General features: G+C 32.6%; 2 protein-coding genes and 1 non-coding gene across 5 annotated transcripts; 2 read left to right on the forward strand and 1 right to left on the reverse strand.

Annotated features, from left to right (window-relative positions):
- Window positions 1-2143: 2143 nt before the first annotated feature.
- On the forward strand, window positions 2144-5844 carry LOC108319370 (probable hexosyltransferase MUCI70). Of its 2 annotated transcripts, none has more exons than XM_017550479.2 (4): window positions 2144-2432; window positions 2549-2758; window positions 4093-4653; window positions 5260-5844. In XM_017550479.2, the coding sequence occupies exons 1-4, from the start codon at window positions 2183-2185 to the stop codon at window positions 5610-5612; spliced, it is 1374 nt and encodes a 457-aa protein (XP_017405968.1). In that variant the 5' UTR covers window positions 2144-2182; the 3' UTR covers window positions 5613-5844. The 2 variants fall into 2 exon arrangements, with proteins under 2 accessions (XP_017405968.1, XP_052730297.1); XM_052874337.1 differs by having other exon boundaries at window positions 5424-5560.
- Window positions 5845-6790: 946 nt separating this feature from the next.
- Window positions 6791-12348, reverse strand: LOC108319348 (DNA-directed RNA polymerase II subunit RPB7). 2 transcript variants are annotated; one of them, XM_017550457.2, is made up of 7 exons: window positions 12191-12348; window positions 11863-12028; window positions 11459-11624; window positions 11313-11363; window positions 8136-8201; window positions 7941-8009; window positions 6791-7080 (listed from the first exon to the last, which is right to left on the reverse strand). In XM_017550457.2, the coding sequence occupies exons 2-7, from the start codon at window positions 11976-11978 to the stop codon at window positions 7018-7020; spliced, it is 531 nt and encodes a 176-aa protein (XP_017405946.1). In that variant the 5' UTR covers window positions 11979-12028; window positions 12191-12348; the 3' UTR covers window positions 6791-7017. The 2 variants fall into 2 exon arrangements, with proteins under 2 accessions (XP_017405946.1, XP_017405945.1); XM_017550456.2 differs by having other exon boundaries at window positions 11863-12063; window positions 12191-12346.
- An 88-nt stretch (window positions 12349-12436) lies between these two features.
- On the forward strand, window positions 12437-12520 carry TRNAL-CAA (transfer RNA leucine (anticodon CAA)). The gene has a single exon. It is a non-coding gene; the product is annotated as a tRNA-Leu (tRNA).
- The last annotated feature ends 1799 nt before the right edge of the window (window positions 12521-14319 follow it).

Consider the following 14319-nt stretch of genomic DNA (forward strand, 5'->3'; position numbering starts at 1 on the left):
GAACAGTGTTCGACCTTTATCATATGTCGTTCGGCTTTCAACTACTTAGTGACCGTTCAACCTTAATTTGATACGACCGTTCGGTCACGGTCATGCCTTCCACTGCTTGGTCTTGGTCATAACTTTACTGCTCGGTCATGAAGTGTATCGTTTGATCTTGATGTCTTCTCTTATGCATAAATGCTTTTAAACTCTCATACAATAGAAGTCTTCTTATTCTTCACTTTGTAATATCATCAAAATCATTATCTTCAAGATACCAATGCTCCTCATTGGTAACAAGTCTGAGCTGACTTAGTATGACCTTCAGCTCAGGCCAACTCAACACAAGCTAAATTAGCCAAAACGAAAGGTCAATATGAATCAACTTTCTTGGACAAGTGAACTTTTTTTATTTTGACCAATAAAAAATTTCATAATTTATGGAATTTCAATTTTCTTTTTTTAGTCAATTTCAAATTCTATTTTAATTATTTAACATAATTTTCTAAAATTTCTCAATTTCAATTTTTTATAATTTTCTCATCCAAACAAATCATTTTATTCCAAAAAAAAAATCAAATTCTCTAAATAAATTAATTACTCTATCAAATTTTCTCGACCAAACACAATAAACTGAGTGACAACATAAATACAGTTTAGTTTAGTTCAAGTCACATTACTTAAAAGTTAATTATTAACCAATATTTGATGATTGGAAGGTCCTTTAAATTATGATAAAATTGTGTATAGAAATAATAAAAATGAAGAGTGTTTGATTAGACTATAAGAGTGTATATGGGTTTGTTATGAAAGGAATCTGGTTGATATTGACAGATATAAAGTTATTCAAAGCACCAAGGAACACTCACCCGACCATAATCCGCATAACTGGCTTGGCTACCTATGATTGAGGGCTAGCTAATGAACAATCATGGAATTGAAATCAGCAAACTTGATTCTCAGTAAAAGCTAGTTCCTTTCAGCAATCAGATAGCAGTTCTAAAAACCTGTTCAAACTGGTAAGTAAACTAATTTTTAATTCTACATTTAAAACTTTAAGCTATGTCACTTCTTTTAGTTTTTAAAAGGTTTTATCTTCTTGTATAGTATGGTGAATGTATAATTTTGGTTTCTATAAAAAAAAAAGTTAATTTTACATATGACTTCTTCTTTTTTACAGTAAGTAATTTTGTTATACTATAATACTCTTCTTTTCTTCTTCTTTTTTTGCTTAAATCCACTTTTTGGTTTTTGTAATTTTATAAATACATGATTTTTCTTCTGTGTCTAAAATTTAATTATTAGTTTTTATTAAATTAAGCAATTTAAGTCCATTATTAATATTTTTCAATTTGATGACAATATTAATTACTTATTTACATAAAATATTTATGTCAAATTTTAATGACAAGCTTTAATATTGTTATTACAAAAGTATGTTATGGTAGCATTAAATCATATATTATGCTGCACCAAAAAAATTTAATTTTGCGAACCTAGAAGATCAAGTGAACTTAAGTCCACATTTTTTCTAAATTTCTAACAACAAAAATGTTAACGTATCTATAAATTATAACAATACTAGTTATTCAAATAAAATATTAGCAATAATGGTTATTGATAAGTTTTAATATCGTGATCATGAAAAATGTGTTAGTATTTTTTGTAATTAGATGATATATTACACTACACTAAAATTGCTTAATTTTGAAAACTCTTACTATTTAAAAAAAAATTATAGGCACCAAAATTACAAATTGACAAGACTGTGTGATCAAAAGTAATTTTAAACCTTTTTAAAATTTAAAGAATAAAAAGTACAACATCTCTAAATAATTTTTATTTCCTTCCTTTTAGTTGCACTTTTTTTTTTCAACTCTATTATCTAAAACATGGTTTTTATAAACTAGAAAAAGAAAACAAAATTAAGCACTTTTAAGTCAAACATATAAATTACATTTCAATTAAATTAATAAAGTGCATATGTGCTTTTACTAATTTACATCATTATTTCAATTGAGAACATTCTTGGGTGATAAAAGTTGGTGATGAAGTACAACTACCTTACAAAGAAGGTCCCATAGCCCATGAATGAATGTGTGTGGGTCTTAAGTTAATGGAACAATGAATATCTTATCATCACATCACTCCTTTATCAAGTTCCATAAATCAAAGCAAAAACTCAAAGCAAGGGAAATCCATGGAAAACCTAATAACATTAACAACCACCAAACATCTCTTCCTTTGTTTCTCTTTGTTCTATCTCTTCTTCACCTATCTTTTCCTTGCTCTTTACGTCATTTCCTCTCAATCCAAATGCCTTTCCAGATCAGACCCTTTTCATCTAATTCAATCTTCTTCTCTCTTCTCCTACCCTTCTTCCTATGGACAGCACAAGTATGCCATTTCAACCTCACGTTCTACCTGCTCGTCTCCTCTCAATTTTTCAGGTACTATGGACCAATGCCAAGGCTTGTAATGACCCTACAAAATTTTGGCGACTATTTTTTTGTTTTAGGATGAAGATAGCATCTTTTTGCTAAAGGGTGTTGGTTTCTGTGTTCAGATTACTGGGATGTATTGAAGGAGATTCAGAATTTGAGCAGGAACGCTGAATGTTCCACAAGAAATGTGAGGTACATGCAGATGCAGGGTGGTGGTCATAGTTTCGGTGCGAATCTGAGTAGCCATTTAAGGTTTTCTTTTTTTGATCACCAAAACGATAGCAGTGAAGTGCCTTGTGGATTCTTGAAGAAATTTCCAATGAGTGATTCTGGTCAGTTCCTCTCCCTCCCTTTTCATGTATGCATGAGTTGAGTGAAAGATAAGTGTATGTAATTGAGCTGGCAAATATTAAGACTTGGTTTGGATTTATGTTCTTTAGTATGAGGAAATCTTATGAGGAAATCTTAAGTTCAAAATATTTACTTTTAACTTTTCTTTATGTAAATTTTATTTTGGATATGGATCAAGACAATTTCATTATCCTCATTTAATTTATTTGTTTTTACTGGAAAAAAATGAATGAAAAATGGTGAAGGCTCTTAAGCATTAGTAAAGTATTAAGAAAAATGTTATGAGATAGATTGAAGAAAAAATAAAGTATTTATGCAACTTATGCTGAAGTTATATGGAATATGTATGATACAATAATGATTAAATGAGAAATTCTAACAAAAGTAAAAGAAAAAAAAATCTTTTAAGACTAGGTGTACATAGTCTTGTGTCCTTTTTAATAAAATCTTGAATTAGTTTATTAAAGATATAAGAAATATTATTTTTATGAAATAATTTTTTAATGAACAAAAAATAAGAAACTAGTGTTAAACAAAGACTAATTTCTGACCAATAAACCGAAAAACAAATTGAGCTTCGGATTTGAAAATATAATGGATAAAAAAAAGCATTTGAAATGAAGGACTTTGTTCTATTAGAAATGAAACAAAAATGCGCGCATTCGAATTTTAACAATATATAAGGGAAGCCAAATATATACGAATGACTTGAAAGTATAAATTAGAGAAGATGGCTAAACATATGTTTACAATCAAAATTATAAAGTAACGAGAAAATTAATAATAAAAAAAAATGCATGATAATTAAAACGAAGGAAGTAACAGAGAGTAATTTGTTGTTATAAAGTATTTAAACTTTTATTACTATCCAATTAAACATATTTTTAGGTGGTGAATATTGAAGTTTAAGAAATATTTAAACTTGAAAAAAGAAAGCAAGAATTATTTATATAAATGAGTATGATAAGATGAATTCATAATAGAGATAACAAATATGAAAGAATTATCCACCAGAACATATTAATGTGACACTTGGGGAGAAGAAAGAGAAAAAAAATTGATTAAGTTTAACTAAAAGAGATGGTCTAGTAAATAATTTGATGAGAACTATGTTTTTAACTAAGTTTAAGGATGTCTTATATGATAAATAAATGTATATCAATTATATGAATATGATTATGTCAAACTTAAAAATGTTTTCGTTAAATTATTATGTTAGGAACTTATATGTTATAAGTATTGTGTTTATGGGAATCTTCTCAAAAGGTGTATCATAATTCATGTTGTATCCTTTTTTTTCTTTCTCTGGATGCAGATAAAATGGCCATGGAAAAGTGTGAAAGTGTAGTTGTAGTTTCAGCAATATTCAATGACCACGACAAGATCCGACAACCTAGGGGTCTTGGGTCCCAAACACTAGAAAATGTCTGCTTCTTCATGTTCATAGATGATGTTACCCTGAAAGGGCTTCAATGTCATGGCTTAATCTCAACATATTCCAGTGGATACAAGATAGGTGTGTGGAGAATTGTGAAGGTTACGAAAGAGGATTTGTATTATAACCCAGCAATGAATGGTGTTATACCAAAATATTTAGTTCATAGGCTTTTCCCAAATTCCCAATTCAGTGTTTGGATAGATGCAAAGCTGCAACTGATGGTTGATCCATTGCTGCTCATTCATTCACTTGTTATATCTGAGAATGCAGACATGGCTATATCAAAACACCCACATTTTGTTCATACCATGGAAGAAGCAATGGCCACTGCGAGATGGAAGAAATGGTGGGATCTGAATGCCTTGAAGATGCAGATGGAGACCTACTGTGAAAATGGATTGCAGCCATGGAGTCCCACCAAAATGCCATATTCCTCAGGTTGATTGCATCTTATTTTTAAATATCTTTATTCTTTTGTTTAACAACTATTATTGACATGTTCAACATGTAAAAAAACATTATAAATCTCCAAACTTATAAAAAAAAAATGATAATTTCATATATATTAATATATACATTTTAAGTGTAACTCAACTATATAACTTATACATCAAAATTTGTATTTATTTATTTATATATATATATATATATATATATATATATATATATATATATATATATATTTTAAGTTCATTCTATTTTTAGTTATTATGGATTTTTAATACATTTCTCTTACCAAAACATAATTTTATAGAGTCTAATGATCTTAATATAAACAATACATTTTATTATAATAAATTTCGGATAACTTTCATATTATTTTACAAATTAAACTTTAAATCTATCCCAATTTTATAAAATTGTAAGATAAAATTTATATCAACACGTAAAAATTGCACTTATTTACTCATTAAACTATTTGTTAGGAGAATTAAGCTAATTGTATGGCCCATAGTGTCATGAACTTTAGAAAAGAATGTACTTTTTCATTTATGTTTGGAACCTTCATAAAAATAATTATTAAGGAATGAATATAATTGGCAGATGTGCCAGACAGTGCACTGATCCTGAGGAAGCATGGACTAAGAAGTAATCTATTCTCATGTCTTATATTCAATGAGTTGGAGGCTTTTAACCCAAGAGATCAATTAGCTTTTGCATTTGTTAGAGATCACATGAACCCCAAGTTGAAGCTGAACATGTTTCAGGTTGAAGTTCTTGAACAAGTGACTGTGGAGTACAGGCACAATCTCAAGCCAAGTGATGTGTCCTTTGCCAAAAAATCATCTATGACAACAAAAACTATTAGGGCACAACCACATTTGTTGCATCAAAATGGAAGCTGTAGCAGTAAGTGCCAGCAGTATCTTGCCACCATGTGGGGGTCTCACCAATAATGCCCCAAAAGCAAATAATGAATAATTATTTGATAACGGAGGTTCAAGCAACAAATCAAAGAAAAAATAGAACTTCATAATTTGATTTGTCTTCTAACACAATGTTGTCGACAAAAAAAAAGGAACAGAAAAATTCTTCAATTAAGAAAGAAAAACTGATAATTTGTTACAGTTTAACGAGGACCATTGTGCTCCTTCTGATTCCGTTCCTTTTAGAAATAAATCCATTTGATTAATGCCTTTTACTTAATGATGTTATTGTTTGAAAATTTGTGAAACTTAAGAACAGTGGTGATATTTTTAGAAAATCCAAAACTAGCTAAGAAGGAAGGGAAGAAAAAGATTCTAGAACTTAGCAGCAATATAATTAATCGGGAACTTTTTTTTGGAATACCAATTTATCGAGAAAAATTAATATAAGTTGGGTACAATTTTGATCCTATTCCTCGTAAGTTTATAAGTTCTCATATGAACAATGTGGATGAAAAAGATCTAATCGAGTCATTGCTGTTGATATCATAAGATCTAATATAAAACTGAACTCAAGTGGTTTGAACTTTAATTGTTTTTAAATGTGATTTAAATTACTCTTGTCTAGAAGATCAGCAAGAAGCTTCAAAATTGTTATTTGAAACCTGAAATTGTCTTCCTCAATGGCATAAAATAACAAAATAATCACTAAGATCCACATTTTGGTTCTATATGATATTTTCAGTTATTATTGAAGCTTTCAAGCTTAGTTCTACTTAAAATTTATTTTTTAAAATAGATTGTCATCTTATCTGTTTAAAATATACAAGATAGTTTAACTTCTCTTAATATTAAAATCCATACATAAGTACTCAATAAATTTCAATAAATAACATCATAAGGATTTTGGATCAAATAGAAATTAAAATTAAGTCATTTGATCCCCTATAAATACTCAACCGCAATCAACAGAAACTCAAACCATTAATTAAATTTTAACGTAAATTAAAATAACATTCTCTATATTTTAGAGAAAAAAAAATCGAATTCCCTATGATAATTCTATTTTATTAACTTACAACAATGTTTTTTGTAAGGATATAAGTAAGAGTATTATTCAAAAAATTAAAGTTTGGTACGATATATGAAAAAGCGTCAATACAATGCTAAAATAATTAACAAAGTTTTCTGTAAATCACAAACAAAAATCGAGCAAAATTTGAAATAAAAATAAAAATGTAATTTCCTCTAAATTTGAAGCTATTACACACACCTAAAATTACTTGTGGAGTTGAATATTAATTCTGGAACCAAAATTTAACGACTTGGTACTTTTAACAGTCGACTAATACAACACAATATTGTTGGAGGATTCAAGGTGGGAAAACCCAAGTCATGTAAACTATATACGATAAAAGAGTACAGAAAGGGGTATTTAAACTGTTGCAGGGTCGTTGATCACACCCAAGAAATCATCTTTTATGGTACCTATGCAGAACTGCCAAAAGAAGACGCATTATATCAGATAAGTGAGTTGAAAAAAAACACATTCAAATTTAAAACCACATAAATATTCAATATGCGAAGAAAAAACTGATTTGTGTCTGAACAGTTGCAAAGTTCATATCTATAGCACTACAATTGAAGGGAAGGAAAACATAGACCAACACGTGCAGGAGTAATAAAACTTAACAGCGTTCAACCTAGTATCATACGCTTTCTAAAATGATATTAGTTTTACAAGGCCATCAGCATCATGAGTTCTTTCACACAAGGCGTACAAATAAACATGGCGGGAACAATACAGGCAACAAGTGACATCAAGGTGGTTAAAATAATATCATTCTGATTGCATTCAGTAACTGGAAAATATCTCTACTCATAATTTTCTCCCGACATTCAAGAGTTTACTTTGCAGCGCGGAGTGCCAATGCTTATTTGCATACCACAAATATGGGCGTAAATTTATAAGACCATCCTGGTAGCTAGAAACATTGCTTAGTAAAATTCCTCGTTTGATTACTTTGGACAAGGGTTAAGTTTACCAGCAAACAGAGCATAAATTAGCATTCCAGAGACGTAAAATATCACCAGTTTCATGATATTGACAGAATAATGCAAAGATAGTGGTCATGAGATGAACTATGCATTAAAATTAGCAAAAACTGAAAGGCTCTTCTCAAAGGCATTTGTAATTGTGAAAAATTATGTGGGAAAAACAAAAGCTATATCCTTTACAGAGCTAAAAATCTTTCTATTATTTTAAATTTCTCAAAACAGAATTTAGTATAAAACTGATGGAGCTTAAATTAACAGCAATCAACAAAATAAAGTATAATGCATAATATATGTACATACAATTTCAGTAGCATCCACTCGAGTCCCAATTATCTTTAGTCTAACTTCACTATCTTTTTGAATCTTAACCTGCAAAAGACCAATTTACTAAAATAAATACATAACCCATAATCATCAAATAAGGCATGACAACAAACAGAATATAAATAATTTGCTCTCTTCTTTTCCATTGGGGAAGCAATAAATGATACATACAGATCCATCTGAAGTAGTGTAATTTGGCATGTCTCCAGACTGGAACTCCATATCATCCGGAATCAACTAAAAAGGGGAAAAAAGGGTCTCAAAAAACAGATCTATGTATAAAAAACTACAATTACATTTTGTAACTTTTCAGTTTCAAAGTAATGCCGTAATTTATTTTAATTTGATGAAAAACAGGGAAAGTTTTAATGGGTTGAGTTGTATGGTAAAACTAAAGCATACCCATTATGATTTAAAATTATAGATGCCACCAGCGATCCCATTATAAACTGATGTTAGTTAGTATCAGCAAACAGAATGTAAAAGAAGGAAGGCAAAAAATATGTAGGGGAATTTAAGCTTTGATTACAACTTAAAGTTGGCAAAATCGCCTGAATTATAATCAGTCCTCCTGACCCTCCTTAATTGCACCCTCTTTAGGTAGCCTGCTGAACAGCCTCCAGCACTTCCAATGTGTTGGGTGTGAGGGGATGCCCTTAGTAACACATAACCTAGTGACATGACCTAAATAGTGCATACTATAAGGATTGGGCAGTTCTCACTTTACAGACCAATTTTGTGGGATTGCGTTATGTCCTAAAGCCCAATTTCTAAGAGATACCATTCATATATAAAAGAAACATCAGATGGTTATATCACTTTTATTTTTCACTCCTGCACTTGTGCACCTTTACATAAAGAGGAATTAGGAAATAGCTAGAGAATACATATTAAATAAAATATAGATTAGAAATGAAGTTATCTATAGTCATCCTGTCCTAGCCCAAAATAATTCAGGCATTCTCTGATAGGTTTAGAGGGAAGGTTATGTAAGAAGAAATAAGGGGATAGACAGTTATAACTGTATGGGGGTTAAGCTGTTGTAAACAGACTATTATATATAGTCTGGACAGGGTTGTTTTCTTCAGTTTTTCAGTGTTGTTTTAGACAAAGGGAAGAAGAGACAGGTCCCTCTCAAAAGACCTGGTGTTGTGTGCGGATGTTCTACTTTATGGGCAGACCAAACTATCTGGTCCCTTTGCAAGATCATCCAAGAACCTGTCTTGGAGTTCTTTGAGGAAATAATAAAGTATGGGTACCTATCATTGGTATTCAGAGCCTCTTTCCTGGTGTTGTGGTGGTTGTGAGGCATGGTAAATATGAGAATGGAGGCAAGATTGGATAGGTTGGAGCGAATAGTGAAAGAACAGAAACATGAAAATCAGAGAAGGTTCCAAAGATTGGAGGAGATGATTAAGGGGCTGACAGTGGTGGTAGAACGAATCACATCCTCTGATTAAGGAGATGCATGAGTCTCCTACAGGAGGACATAGTGGTTATTTTCTAACGGGGTCCTTTATTGGGAGGGTATGAAAAAAGACATTAAAGAGTGGGTTCAGTAGTGTAAAGTTTGTCAAAGGAACAAAGCTGAAACAATTGCTCCAACAGGCTTATTACAGCCTCTACCCATTCCAACTCAGGTCTGGTCTGACATTTCTATGGATTTCATTAGGGGACCTGCCTAAAGTCCAAGGGAAAGACACAATCCTAGTGGTGGTGGATAGACTCACTAAGTATGCTCATTTTTTGGCCCTAGCTCCCCCCTTTACAGCAGCAGAAGTAGCTCAGTTGTTCATTAAAGAAATAGTAAAACTTCATGGGTTTCCCTATACGAGTGTCTCTGATAGAGACAATATTTTCTTAAGCAATTTTTGGAAAGAGTTGTTTAAACAGGCCTCCACAAAACTCAAGTTCAGCACTGCCTATCATCCCCAATCGATGGCCAAACAAAGGTGGTTAATCGCTGCCTAGAGACTTATTTTCGTTGCATGACCAGTACACATCCTAGGAAGTGGCCAGAGTGGTTGTCTTGGGCAGAATTCTGGTTTAATACTAACTACAGTGCTTCTACAAAGATGTCCCCTTTTAAGGCCCTCTATGGCTGTGACCCTCCTCTGCTGCTAAAAGGTACTACTATCCCATCCAAGGTAGTGTGAATCAATTACAACAAGAATGAGATGATATATTGAGGGAGTTGAAAGAAAATTTATGCAAAGTCCAGGAACAGAATAAGGTGCAGGCAAATAAACATCGGAGGGAGGTGGAATTCCAAATAGGTGATTGGGTGTACCTTAAGTTGCAACCTATCATCTAAAATTGTTGGCTCACAGACCTATGAGAAGCCCAGGCCCAGACTTTACGGTCTTTATACAGTCAAGGAATGCTTAGGGGTTGTAGCTTTAAACTGGATCTCCCTACTCACAGCAGAATTCATCCAGTCTTTCCTGTCTCCCTCCTCAAGCGCGCTGTCCAACCAACCACTCCAGTTCAACCTCTTCCACCTATGCTTACAGAAGATTTGATGTTAGAGGTCTATCCAGAGGTGCTGCTAGACGTTTGCACTTCTCCAATGGAGATTTGGAAGTTTTACTTACATGGCAACACCCCCCATCCATTAAAAACAGTTGGGAAGATGCTACAACCATCAATACGGAATTTCCTGCTTTTCAACTTGAGGACAAGGTGAAACTTCATGGAGGGGGTATTGATAGGTTTAGGGGGAAGGTCAATGTAAGAAGAAATAAGGGGATAGACAGTTATAACTGTTTGGGGGTTAAGCTGTTGTAAATAGACTATTATATATAGTCTGGACAAGGTTGTTTTCTTCAGTTTTTCAGTGTTGTTTTAGACAAAGGGAAGGGAGAGACAGGTCTTCTCAAAAGACCTGGTGTTGTGTGTGCGTATTCTACTTTCTGGGCAGATCAAACTGTCTAGACTCTTTGCAAGATCATCCAAGACCCTGTCTTGGAGTTCTTTGAGGAAATAATAAAGTCTGGGTACCCATCCTTCTCCCAATTAGAAGTCCCTATTGGATAATTTTGGGGTTACGAAGTACTTTGGAGGGGGTGGATATCCAAAAACCTCATTTGCAAAATTTTGAAATATCAATAAATGAAAAACATAATTTTAGCATTCAAATTCTAAAACTTCCATGGCATTCCAATGACAACAATAATAACGGACATATAACTTTTAGTGTTTAGCATGAAGAACAATAGCAAGAATCTTTTAGATATAACACATTATAAAAGACAAATTCCAAAGACAGGAATAATAAAGGACACATAATTTTAGTGTTTGACATGAAGATCTATATATAATATCACATTATAAAGCACAAATACATACGTGGTTGGAAACAAAGATTTGTACAGGTCCAGCTTCAGCAAAAAATCCCATCTGCACAAAACAGAACTCAACCGCCATAAACCACAATCTCCACAAATTCGAGTTACACAGCGTAATTACTCTAAAGAGAAAGGAACTGTCCAAACCTTGTTCACCATGGTGACGACAGCTTCCAAGATCTCCCCCTTAAATGGTCTGAAGACAACACATTGGTACTTAACTGGAAATGTCACAAACCCTGTTCCATCACGAATTAGCCCTTTCCCTATGTTTTCTATCCCTGTAACTGCCACCACAAATCCATGTCGACCACTGCAGAATAGTTGAAAATCCAAATGTTAAATCCATCCAAGGTCCAAAACAGTCAGTTAGCGAGAAATGCTTTGTTGTTCCACTATCTGAATTACATACTTGGCATGAAATCTAATCACAAAATACAGTTACAACTAACATTCCCAATTATCATCCAATAATTAAAAATACATATTTTTCCTTTTTCCTTTTTCATTTAATCACGATGAAGAAAAAATATCAATGAAGAACAAAACACCTGCAAGTGCCTTCCACATCTTTCATTAGCTTGGAAACAAGGTTATCACGAAGGTTACGACCAAAGTAGCGTGGATGGAGCTGCATATTTCGCTCCAGCACTATGTGGAAGAACATTTTCGCGTTTCTCCTTTTCCTCCCTTCTTACCCAACCTTGACAGTTACGTCTGGCCACAAAAAGCAGAACAAGAATAGACTCCAACTATAAAAAAACAAAAAACCAAATTCTAATATAAAAATCCTAAAACCTAATGAATATTATGTTCAATCCTTCTCAACAAAGTTCTAAACTTCGATTGTTATACTAAATGCGAGAAGCAGGAGCATACCGAAGTAGAAGAGCAATAACACTGAGTATGCGAACTTCAATGGTCAAAGTGAAGTAAGATATGCTGAAATTTAGAGAGAAACAACGTCATATATTAGCCTCTGTGATAAACGAAAAAACAAACATAGAACAGTGTGATTGTGATTCCTAATATTAGGGTTTTCAATTCAAGAGTTTGATGGTGTAACAGACCATAATTAAAATTAAAAAGTGACAAAAATTAAGTACACGTAATTTATATAACAAAGTCAGGATGGCCGAGTGGTCTAAGGCGTCAGACTCAAGTTCTGGTCTTCGAAAGAGGGCGTGGGTTCAAATCCCACTTCTGACAATTAAAATTTCTAATAATATTATTTTGTTGAAAAATAATTTTGATGTAGGTTTTTCTTAGTTTGATCCCGTTTTTTTAAAATTCTCAATTGAATCCTAAATAGTGCTAATTTGAAGCCTCTGCCGTTAATTTGATTTAACGGAGTTAAATTTTTGCTGAGGTTGAAGGTTGACGTGGCATGTTGAGAGTTGAATACGTGGAATTTGGTGATTAAAAAATATGAGAGGAATGTGCTTGTGAGAGTCTTGTGAACCTTGCGCGAGACTAGGTGATGTTGTTCTTCTTCCTTGCGGTGCACGAAGGTGGACAGTGATGGAGAAAGGAGATCTTGCGATTTGGATTTTCGCTTGATGGATATGAGGCGCAGCACGATGAAGATGATTGTGGCTGGTGGTCCGATTTCGTCCAATCTTCATTAGGGTTTTTTTGTGATTGGGTTTTCCTTTGCAGGTTGAGGAAGACGGTGATGGCTCGCGTAGGAGGAGGGAGAACTGTGGCTGATGCAATTCGCGATTCAAAGCTTCTGCAATGGAGAAGTTTCTACATCTGCGATTTCTGGCTCTCTGGGTTTGATGATGAACGCGAGAATGAAGATGCTTTCATGGTTGACGTCTTGCCCTTGCGGTGGTAGTTTAAACGGTGTTGTTGCAGTGCGAAAAGGAAGCTCTGGGTGGAAGCAGTCGCGATGGCTTGCAGTGTTGGGTGGTGTTTGAATGACGGTGAGGGAGGTTGATGAAGATGTTCGCGAACTAGCGGAGAAATCCAACTCGGGACAACATTATGATTCGCGTTTGAGGGTTCTACTGGAGAAGATGAAGATGGTTGTTGGAATGCTGTAAATTGATTGCGCGAAGGCGGCGCAAGGTAGTCTTGCGGCAGCAATGCTGGTGTTGGGTGATGGCGAGGTTGTGGCAAGGCGGCAGGGTGTCTGACGACGGCCTAGGGTTGCCCATGGTGCTGACGGCGGCACAAGCACATTCCTCTCAGCATGCCACGTTTAAAAAAATTGACGCCCTGTTAAGCCAAATTAACGGCAGGGACTCAATTGATTCAAATTAGCACTATTTAGGACTTAATTGAGAATTTTAAAAAAACAGGATCAAAAACCTACATAAATAGGGACAAGTAAATAGGTTTAACTTAAAATTTAATATAATTACATATTAAAATTAGTGAAAAAACTTGTGATATGTGTATTTTTTTTTTAATTCTAATAAAAAATAATCAAATTATTATTGTTATTATTATTATAAAATTAAATATAAATAATTTTAATAATTTTTTAAAATAATTTCTATTTATTTTGAAAGTACTTTTATATTTAAAAATAATTAAATTTAAAAAAAGTTAAATCGAATAAAACGATTAAATTTAAAATATCGCTACTTAAAATAGTAGAGTTGATAAAATAATTATTTTAATTTTAAAAAATTATATTTAAAGAATAAAAATAGAAAACAAATGTGAACATTTATAATGGGTATAGATAAAGCATTTGAATTAAAAACAATTCAAATTTAATATTTTAGTTTCCTTAAAATTTTGAAGTCTATATCCAAACTTATTGTTAAAGTATTTTTGAAAAACAAATTGAGATATTAATTTTTTGTTATAGAAATATTAAAATATTTATGACAAAATATATTATATTATATACATTCAAGTATCTTTCGGCTATGATAATGTAGAATTTGATTCTAGTCTAATACATGTTGGTCTATTAAGTTTGACATATACTCAGTTCACACTTACTCAGTCTAGAGAAGATCATACCAATTGTGTTATTAGTCACATTAATC

This window comes from Vigna angularis, chromosome 1 (genome assembly GCF_016808095.1).
Source record: "Vigna angularis cultivar LongXiaoDou No.4 chromosome 1, ASM1680809v1, whole genome shotgun sequence".
Classification (NCBI taxonomy): domain Eukaryota; kingdom Viridiplantae; phylum Streptophyta; class Magnoliopsida; order Fabales; family Fabaceae; genus Vigna; species Vigna angularis.

Excerpts from the sequence above, each read along its gene's own strand:
- LOC108319370 (XM_017550479.2), top strand. The coding sequence starts at position 2,183 with ATGGAAAACCTAATAACATTAACAACCACCAAACATCTCTTCCTTTGT. Across the intron at positions 2,433-2,548 it reads GTCTCCTCTCAATTTTTCAG|ATTACTGGGATGTATTGAAG; the intron begins GTACTATGGACC and ends TTCTGTGTTCAG. Across the intron at positions 4,654-5,259 it reads CAAAATGCCATATTCCTCAG|ATGTGCCAGACAGTGCACTG; the intron begins GTTGATTGCATC and ends TATAATTGGCAG.
- LOC108319348 (XM_017550457.2), bottom strand. The coding sequence starts at position 11,978 with ATGTTCTTCCACATAGTGCTGGAGCGAAATATGCAGCTCCATCCACGC. Across the intron at positions 8,202-11,312 it reads AAATCTTTGTTTCCAACCAC|TTGATTCCGGATGATATGGA; the intron begins GTATGTATTTGT and ends TCCCCTTTTTAG. Across the intron at positions 8,010-8,135 it reads ACACTACTTCAGATGGATCT|GTTAAGATTCAAAAAGATAG; the intron begins GTATGTATCATT and ends GGTCTTTTGCAG.